Here is a 10,449-nt window from a genome sequence, read left to right as displayed (position 1 = left end):
TAATTGTTTCAAATAATCATACAGTATATTCACAGTGTAAAGTGAATTTGAAGTATGCCTGAATAAAAAATAAAGAAAGTGATTTAGCATAATGATGGTTGAGTATTTATAGACAGTTCCATATGGTCAGAGTGTGACCAAAATATTTTGTAAGGGAAGCAGCATAACAGAGGCTTGTTGACCCGGGGAAAATGACTAGGATAGAATTTTGGCATTATATTAAAGTTAAAGTCTACAAAGTACAAGGTTTAAGATATTTTCAGATTTCAGATTTTGTGAATGAAAATATGATTGTCTCACTCCTTAATCCGTTTTGTACGCGTACGCAGAAAAGTTGAATATGTATCAAGCATCAATCATGGTTTAAATGCATTTTGTATTTTAAACTTTATTTCTTTCATAATTTTGACTAATTTTGCAATCTGCATTATTGTCATATACTGTGGAATTATTTTAATTCGTGGGATTCAATGTTCGTGAGTTAGATATTCGTGAGTAAGCAAAATTTTGTTAGAGCGTGAGGAAATAATTTCGTGAGTAACTTGTATATTCAGAAAATTAAATGAATAAATTTATTGACATAGTAATTGTTCGTGGGGATGAAAATTTGTGGAGAAGTATGACACTCGACATCCAATTAGTTCACCACGAACAATTATGGTTCCACGGCATTATATTATTACAAAGAAACAAGTGAATTTGACTTATTGTATATTTTTAATTGGTGAGTACCTGTCAACTGCACTATGGAGGGGAAAATGACAAAAAATATAAAATAACATCCTTGCAATGAATGAAAAATAATATCAGTTTCCTTTAAAATTAAATTTAATGATCAACTTCACCATTTTGTACGTTGTCTCAATAAAATCTAATACAAGAATATAGAAACATAGGGATAAAAAAAGAGTGAAAATGTATGATCCACAATGAAATATTGCATGAACTCTCTCTCCCTCTCTCTCAGACACTAATTGATAATGTCTGTCTTTTGAGGGTCTGTTGATGAAAATGGGTATTTTTATATAATAAACCATGAGGATCTTCCTGAAATATTTCCCTATACGACATGAGAACCCTATCCAGCACTTACAAACCAGCATAATTAAACTAACAACATATTAACATAATAATAGCACCGTATTTTATGTAGATTTACGCAAAATCTACTTAAATTTACGTGGAGAAAAGAGGATGTCGGAAAAAAAGCAACGCTTAATTTGTTGATATCGTATCATTTGAATTTCATTGGATGTTAACTGATTTTGTGTGGATAAAAACATAGATCTATAATAATTAATGTGAATCAAATTTCAAACAAGGATATGATATAAACATGAATCTGTTCAACATTTTTAATCAAAAGGTTATAAGTTTTTTCCTTAAATGTTACATGCAACAAAAATAAAATCGTGGTTGTTAAGCAATATCATAATGTGCTTTCAGCCAATCAAAATCTTATTTCTCTCTTGTGTGCGGGGATGTTCATGTTTGTGTATTTAACATCTTTTAGAGCTATATCCTGCTACTTATTCTTTTGGCACTATCCAGCAGCCTCAGAGAGCAACCTGGCTTATTTTGTAATGAATCTATGATCTGTCTTGGGTCTCCCATTACGTGGAATTCAAACACACCGTTTCCGAATTTGTTCCGTCGTCCCACTACCATTAAAAAGTCATTTGTTGATTTCTTATAGCCAAATCTCTTAATATGATCATATTTCCAGCTATGCACTGTTTTTAATGTGTCACAATCTTCTAAATCCAGAGATTCCGGCCGCACGTGAAGATTATACGTCCCAGACAATCCTAGCTGATCCGACGCCACTGTACAATTCACCAAGATTTCAAATCGCTTACCTTTAATAAAGAATTCTTTATCATATTTTTTTGTATGTGTTAAAGACTTGATACATAAAAAAATGTCAACAAGATATTAACGTAACCTCCTTTTTAATAAAAGTATGAAAATGATATGAATTTTTTTTTTTATTACTTACTTGCATCACAAGGAGGAGGGCAGGACTCCGAAAAATCCATTTCGAAATTATCCATTTCCATCCCTGCCAGAGGATCGTTAGTTGCTTCCGGTTTATCAATGAGCGGGTTTGCAGACGACTCTTCCAGAACATCATTTTGGGTGTATTTCCTTTTTTCCGTACTTGTGGATGAATTACTATTTTCGTCTGAGGACAATTCGGACTCGGACGTGTCCGATTCGTGTTTTACTTTTTCTGACGTCCGTTTTTCCTTTTCTGCCTCCTTGCTGCAGTTTGACGTTGATGATCTCTCTGAGATTCTGTCTTCAGCCAACAGTAATTCTTCTGTTTCTTCGGCTGGATTATGATATCAAATAATTAATACGAATGGTTAAGCCCTAGCATTGAAAATTTATGGTTGTTTTCCCGTCTTTGGACTGGGAAAGCAGAATGGTAAAACAGTATTGTAAAAATACACCAATGTTGCAAGATTAAAAACAAATTATACAAGAATATTGAAAATTATTCAAAAATTATTACAATTATTTTTTTTAATCGATGATCAGACAATATCTAAAAATCCATAGTATCTTCTTTTTTTTCTTTTTTTAAAAATTTATTTCCCAGAAATCTGAAGAGGGTGACAAAAACAATATGGCATTAAGCTTGTTACATTTTAAAACAATAATGAAAGTGGTAGTAATCATAAAACTATATTCGAAAAGGATATTCAAAACCAGGCTTATTTGCAAATTTAACAAAATGCAATCGCTGGCAAACTTCGTGTTTTACAGTTACGCCATTATGAGAGAAACGAACATTTATATTTCCTGCTTGTTCTCATTTCACTTAAACGATCACTTCAAAACAAATGAAATCAAAGTAATTTAGGACTGAGAATGCCCCCCACTCTAACCTTATTTCCCCCCTCTGACCACACAGTCCCACGTGTTATCGCTGTATACTTACATATCTCGGACATAATGCTGAAGAAATTGATCGTAACACTTTTCTTCCGCCGTCGCATCTGTGAGTACAAACCACAATGCTTAGAGCACAAGTCAAAACTTCCGGGATAAACCAACCATGTTATCAACATCCTTCCTCAAAGGGTCAACACACATATATAATATGATGTTATTTACACGACACTTATTTAAGGTCGCAACTATATTTTTTTATGTTCAGAATAAAGAATGTTGCATTTAAGTTTCCTTGGTCTTCATAGCCATCACCGTTTGCAATAAATGGAGTTATATATGTGTGTTAATGAATCATATTCAAATAAAAGAAATATTATGAACATTTTGTCGTTTCACAGGTTTTAATTGAAATAAAATAAAGAATTGCTTTTTCAAAATATATTTTTACTAGTAATATGTCACATATTAATGTTGTAATATATACAAAAAGAACATGAAGAAGAACTCACTTTGTCTATCCAGTGTCTTTATATTAACAAGGATTCAGCCATGGTTGGTTGATGTTTTAATCATGTTTACAGGAAACAGAGACGTCATGAATCTAGCTTAGCATCCGCCGCCTAATCAGAATTAAGAACATCCTCTCCTTGCCACAATTAGATAATTAACCTGAAATGAATAATGTTTAGTAATAATGATGCATTGAAACAATTTATTCAATTTGTTCACATTATTGACTATTTTCATCCCAACCCATGCTTGAATAACAGTGTTCATAAATATACATCTGATCTGATTCATATCAAATATCCGTAACTTAAAATGGTAGGGTGACTTATCCACAATCATTCGGTTTTTAGTGCATGTAGTTTCCCATTAATAGAATTTTCTTTACGCAATTATCATATTCTGACTCCCTAGTCTTCATAACGTTAAAGTTAACAATTTTTCTTTCTCTGGAACAAAATATCCTGTTGACAGAAATAATAAAAGTGGAATTTTCCCCTCATCCCATTCCTAGAAATTTACCATACCGTAGGATCCCCCCCTCCCCACACACACACTTAATATTGACCCTGGAGTAAATTCTTTCCTGGAAAACTCTATTGTCAGTTTTCCAAGAAGAAGGTGATCATTGTCTTTAGAAAGTAATCTTTTCCCAGAGCTAGTTTCCCCCATCTTCAAATTCAAACCCCTACATTTTATGGAATATATTATTTCTCATTACAATGGAAATAATTTTTTTTTTTGGAAAGTAGACCCATTCTTTTAGAGAAAGAGTGAGAGAATCGGATAGTTTTGTGGCACAAACACAATTTGAATATAAAAGTATGTTTAATGGTTTCCTAAAGTTACTCTCAAAGGTGGATATTTAACTAGAAAAATACGTTAATGGTGATCTTTCAACAAATATTTACGATAAATGTGATGACTATAACTTTTCAATGGTCAACTTCCCTTACTTATTATATGCAGCAATATACCTTATCACCTATATACGGGTTTTATATCTCTCAGTTCGAAACGCAAGAGCATGTTCTACGTATGAACATCTTTTCTATAACGAGGTAAATTAATGACTAACAATGAAACAAGAATATCAGCAGTTTCGTTTATAGTCATTTCGTTAGTTGTAAGGTCGACACAATGGCCTTGTCAGCAAACACATCTATCATTTAATCAAATACTGACTGACGTTTTTCATACTAATTGTTGACAGATTTTTCCGTTATTTCCGAAACATGACAAGGAGCACACGGAGGGTATGACCATCGGGAGGGACAACCTATCGCACCTGATCTCACCTTTGATGTTTTAGAGAGCATGTTTTCTCTGCTCCTGATTTGCATTGTTTAATGGTCTTTTGAGCTTGAATACTGTTCGTTATCTTCATACATATTTTTCATTTTGTTTAAGCATGTGTACATATACTGTACATTGTATAAGCAGAATTTTTAGCGAGGATTTAATTTTGGCATTATTAGCGACGGTGCTGAGATCGCTAAAATTAAATATCGCTAAAAATTAATTGCGTTTTATTTGATATAGCTTCTTAAGTGAGCAATTTTAAATCGCTTAAATAACATCTCACTAAAAATAAAATACCAGTTTTTAAGGACAAATCGCTAAATTTGCGTCTCGCTAAAATTTCCACTTATACGGTATTTCATAGAAGTTTATTAATTAAAAAGTCTATGTTTTACAATCAGATATTTATTCAAATCTTGTAAATCTTTTTTTTTTTAATTATGTTATCATCCCAAGAAATCAAAAATCCAAAATAATGCATTTTATATTCCTTGCACGAATTTTCAAACGATACAAATAGAATTGAAATCAGTGAAATATAATAAAGCATATAACCAGCTTTGCACGGTTTTCGGACACCAGAAAAAGCCAAAGCTTTGGTTCAATTTGAGATAACATACAGAAAAATACAACTAAACACGACAAAGAAAAAGAAAAATTATGAGAATAATTTAAGAAAAAAAGAAAATGACTGGTATTTGAAACTTATGACTACAATTTCATTTACAACTAAATGAATGAATGGATAAATATAAAAATAAATAATAATTGAAAAATTCCAAAAAGTAAGTGTTCAAAGCCAAATATTTACATTTGCAAATGTTTTCCTTTACATAACACTACTGAGGCAAGCGTTTTTATAACTGTGTAAATACAGGTTTGGGGTCAAGAATAGATGTGCTTTTGGATAAACGTTCCACGTAATTTCTCTGTGACGTCATAAAGGACCAACGCGCGTTTAGTGGATTACATACATGAAAAATTAACGCATTTCACACGTTAAAAGTAACAATCAAAATATAAAGTATGAATAAGTCACAAATGTAAATATAAGAAAAGGTATCATTTTTTGAGAAATATATTTACAATTGTAAATGTTTTCCTTTACATAACACTACTGAAGGCAAGCGTTTTTATAACTGTGTAAATACAGGTTTGGGGTCAAGAGGTCATAGATGTGCGTATAAACGTTCCACGTAATTTCTCTGTGACGTCATAAAGGGTACGCGCGTCTAATTACTAAAAAATTAACGCAACACGTTAAAAGTAACAATCAGGCAAATACAAAGTATAAATAAGTCACAAATGTAAATATAAGTAATAAGGTATCATTTTTGAATTGAGATGTAAAACGGGTTGACACATGATAAATCTTCCAATAATTGAAAAATTCCAAAAAGTAAAATGATACCTTATTTCTTAAGTGTTCAAAGCCAATGAATAAACTCGATACCTTATTTCTTAATGAATAACTCGGATACAGATTATGGACCCTATTGTAATTAACTTCTTACATTTATAAACTCATCTTACTGATCATCGCTCATATACTGAATTTAAGATGGGGATGCAAATAAGAAAATTGCTGGAAAAGAGATAACCCACTTAATGCATGTCAATAAAATTCCAGTGTCGGAAGTTTTCACTGAATTTAATTGATAAAATGTAGAGTATAGTTTCCTGTGGACCGGTGAATGACCAGTCTACATTAGATTTAACCTTCTAATTGTCCCATCCAAGCACGATAGTATGTATTTGAATTGAAAGGAAACTCGAAATAAACGTGCAGGCTGTGTTTTCCCTTTATATTTTTCCAAACAAATCGATTAATATCTTTCAGCAATTTCAATTTTCAGGAGGTTTTAATCTTATTCTGTGTTGAATAAGTAGTATACAGTTACGGAACAACTTTTTTTTTCATTTCAAGTTTTAGGCGAACATTATACACTGGATATATACTTTCTGTTAGCAAACAGGTAAGAAAATGACCATCGCTTTTTAATTATTTTACATCTGGAACAAATGTATTCTAAAATAAAAAAAAATTACTTACACATGGATTCGTAGAATATCAGAAATTACTATATTATATTTCTGTATTAGTCGCAGCTCTCTGATTGGCTCAGACTTTATAACATGATCAAATACATGTATATAATAGCATATAGACTTGTGGTACTAATTTTAAATTCTAAAAAGCATATCAACTTGATGTGAAGGAAATAATAATAACCTATATAAAACAAGAATAGTGAAGACTTCACAATAGCTATTATGACTTGCTTGACAAAAAATATATATCTCCCATTTTCAATTGTAATATTTTGTAAGAATTGGTAGGATGTAACAATTCATTCGAGCTCGGTAAATATGCTTTTCTTGGAAGTCGTATTAATTGATAATATCATTATATAATATATTATATTATATTATAACATCAAAAATCAAAAACCCATCAAAGCGATACAACTTGTCAGGAGGGCAAACACGGGCCTCTTAAACATCAGAGATAGCTAGGATTATTTTTTTTTTGATGTCGTGGAGACTAAAGCATCTGACGACCCGTTATACAAGTTGTGTGCTTTTGCAATGATCGGAAAAACGGGAAAATTTGTAGAGAATTCAGTGAATAAATAATGGCCATAGAATTTGCATGGAAAACTTTACTCAGTGCTTGACTTAGTGATCGATCGTATTTGCTGACAAGATACAAATGTTATTGTATCAATCATATTTTTTTCAACTGTTGACTGTTAACGAGACTGTTGAAATCCTTTTATCATCAAGTTGTTTGTCATAAAATTGCTTTGTTTTATAAATCATTCGTAAAAGGACATGTTTTACTTATCGGATCAACAGGAGACATAAGCTCTAAAGGTATATTGCAATAAAACTAAGGAATATTAACGACAGAAAAGTTTGTCATCACGTTTATCATAAATAATCCTTTGATGTTAGATTTCCATTAACGTATTTTCTAATAAAAATTTCCAAGTACGAAACAACAGACGTAACAAACTCTGTGGCATCTTTTATACCCAGTTTTAAAACATTTTTCTTTTGATTCCCATTTGAAACTTTTATCCTGCTACTTTGTGCCATGATTTTGATAAACTAAAATCTGCATTAACTCGGTATGAAAACCATAATGATTATGGTCCTTGTTCTTGATCAAAACATTTTGTTCATATACATGTATATAATCTTATAAAACTTTGGTCTCCTAGTATTGTCCCACCCTACCCCGCGGACCATGATTTGAAAACAATTGTAACTGTACCGCTTGAGAAAAAAATACATCTTAATATAAGTTATCATGGTCCAATTGGTTATTTTCCAAAACATTTCATTGTTAAACCTATCTTTTGATTTGAATGAAAAAAATTGATGAAATGCAAAGTGAGCAATCTCAAAAAAACAAATCTGTAAGTAGGGTATAAACGCAGACACCCGTAGAATCCAGAGTTGGGATCAGGTGCCTAGGAGGAGTAAGCAACCCCTGTTGACCGGATACTGATCAAGTAAGAGCTTGCAAGAATCCTAAATCAATAAGACAGTAAAAAAGTGCCTGTTTTGGAGGGATACAGTTGAAATTGACACCCCTCGTAAAAAAAAATGTAAACCTCATCGGTTGTCAATGGTTTTCCTTTGGGATCACAACGTCTATTTCAACTGTTACTCTCCAAAAAAGTCACTATATAGTTTAGTTCCCGTTCCCGAAATAATAATAATCTTGTACCCAAAAATAATTATCAATATGTTTTTTTAGATATACAAAAAGAAAATAATCGTGTACTAAATCTCTAAAGCTTACGCATGCAGACACATAGGTATACTTGTCAAAATTTCTAAGTCCCCACTTTTATTTTTACAAAAACTTCAAAACCTTAACAGCAATGTACTAGTTGCTTACGATTTTGCCTTTAATTTGCAATACTTACCTGTCAAGGCCAAAAAAAATTGTAATCGAATGTGTAATTACTCGACCGTGACCGTTTTTGTTAAAAAGCATGAAGTACGTGGTTCAGATGTTTTGCGTGTGTATTCTTCATATTTTTTACTTCCATGAGTTCTCCATCTTTAATTGATAACGAAAAACAGAAAAAAGTTTGATTAAATGCGGTGTATGTCCACATAACATTGTGAAAGTGAAGTTGAAATGGCCCAAGCTGGTCGTACTTAACGAGAGTTCTGTTTCCTTTCACTATATGACTTTATTTTACTTAAAACCTTTATAATTTCCGCCCGAAAAACCTACAAAGCATATCTGAATTCCTTTTAATCATTAGAAGTCGCTAGATTTTCAACAAACACAACAAAATCATCGTAGAGTTTATTCGGGAAAATCAATGGAACCGGAACCGGAAGTGCCCTCCCCTCAATGTCAAACTGGAGGAGTAGGGAATACATGTAATGAGACATTATGTAACTATTGTCAGCAAGGCACAGGCACTTTCGGTAAGCCCCCTTGTCATCCTAATTTCAACCCTAGCTTACATGTATGGAAGAAGATAGACCGGAGTGTGAGGCAGCTTTTCTAGCAGCAGAATCTAGCGGAACAAGAGGACGACCTAGTTTTCACATGGAAAAAAAAATCAATAAAAGAATTTTTCTTAAATAGTGTTAACTCTTTGAGGAACTGTTGTCTTGCTGTGAATTCGTCTGAATGGAGGATAATGCAGTATTTAACGTTGTGAATTTTTAATTCTAGGGTGCCTTAACGTTTCTGCATATTGTGTTAAAGTGCTTCAATAAAATAAATTAAGTGAGGAAGATTGTTTTTCTACTTTTTTATCCTGTATATTTATTAAATGATATTGTTAAAATAATTCAATATAAGAGCGGTGTAAAGCAAAAACTTGCCTGGGGACTTAGAAATTTTGACTAGTATATATGTTTATCCTTTAACTATTTGGAATGCCGACAACACTTCGTCCCTCCGTAAAAAAAGGAAGAAGAAGCCTGCATGAATGTTCGATATTTTACATTAAACTTTAGTTAGCATTAACTTCTAAATTATGCCTATCAGTTAAATTGAATTAAAGAAAGTTTATCCGGAATGATTTAGAAAGAAAGAGGATGGAAATGTGGAGAGTTGCTGGTATTTTGAGTAGGGATTAGAGTCTCCTGATATGCAGTTGTACTTATTTGCCTCCCATTTACGTTAATTGTTAAATCAGCACTAAGGCGATGAAAATGCGATCAAGGAATGCATTAGAGGGAGAAATCTCAACAAAATGGATGAACGAGAATATTAAGTGTATTAAATTGTGAAGATAAAGAACTGTGACCAGTCTCATAGATCCAGGAAATAAAACGAATCGTGATTTGAGCAAAAGCAAGGTCCCCTGGATACAAAGGTGTGATCAGGTGCCAAATATATGTAAACATCCCCTGCTGTTATAAGAGAAAATAAATCAAATGTGGAATCAGGTACCAGCGAGAAGTAAACATCCTTTGTCGTTTTAAGAGTATTTAGTGGTTGTATCGTCTCAACAACGTTTAAGAGTAAGTACATGTACTATACTATATTTTTAAGTGTTTATTTCAATTAGCCAATGTGAACACCAGGTCACGTGATCCTCACATCAACCTGTGTTAGCTTGATGACGCGACCTCTAAATATAGAATGTCAATTAGCGGCTGTTCCTAAACTTCCGGTTTGGACAGTCTGAAAGCCTGCGAGCAATGAAAAAGGTTTAATTAAATATTGTTTATTTTATATATAATATTAAGCTT

General features: G+C 32.3%; 1 protein-coding gene across 1 annotated transcript; it reads right to left on the bottom strand.

Moving 5' to 3' along the window:
* Positions 1–810: 810 nt before the first annotated feature.
* On the bottom strand, positions 811–3,519 carry LOC134258725 (uncharacterized). Its single transcript, XM_062741285.1, has 4 exons — positions 3,411–3,519; positions 2,948–3,005; positions 2,000–2,335; positions 811–1,859 (listed from the first exon to the last, which is right to left on the bottom strand). Exons 2-4 carry the CDS (start codon positions 3,003–3,005, stop codon positions 1,516–1,518), a joined length of 738 nt encoding a protein of 245 aa, XP_062597269.1. The 5' UTR covers positions 3,411–3,519; the 3' UTR covers positions 811–1,515.
* Between the last annotated feature and the right edge of the window lie 6,930 nt (positions 3,520–10,449).

The sequence above is a fragment of the Saccostrea cucullata genome, unplaced genomic scaffold (assembly GCF_032062105.1).
Source record: "Saccostrea cucullata isolate Sc308-1 unplaced genomic scaffold, CSIRO_AGI_Scuc_v1 ctg27, whole genome shotgun sequence".
NCBI lineage: Eukaryota > Metazoa > Mollusca > Bivalvia > Ostreida > Ostreidae > Saccostrea > Saccostrea cuccullata.
This window is presented reverse-complemented; position numbering and strand designations above follow the sequence as displayed.

Bases quoted from the DNA above. Each gene is read 5' to 3' on its own strand.
- LOC134258725 (XM_062741285.1), bottom strand. From the start codon at position 3,005: ATGCGACGGCGGAAGAAAAGTGTTACGATCAATTTCTTCAGCATTATG. The intron at 2,336-2,947 runs GTAAGTATACAG...ATCATAATCCAG, and splicing joins CAGCATTATGTCCGAGATAT to CCGAAGAAACAGAAGAATTA. The intron at 1,860-1,999 runs GTAAGTAATAAA...TCTTTATTAAAG, and splicing joins CCCTCCTCCTTGTGATGCAA to GTAAGCGATTTGAAATCTTG.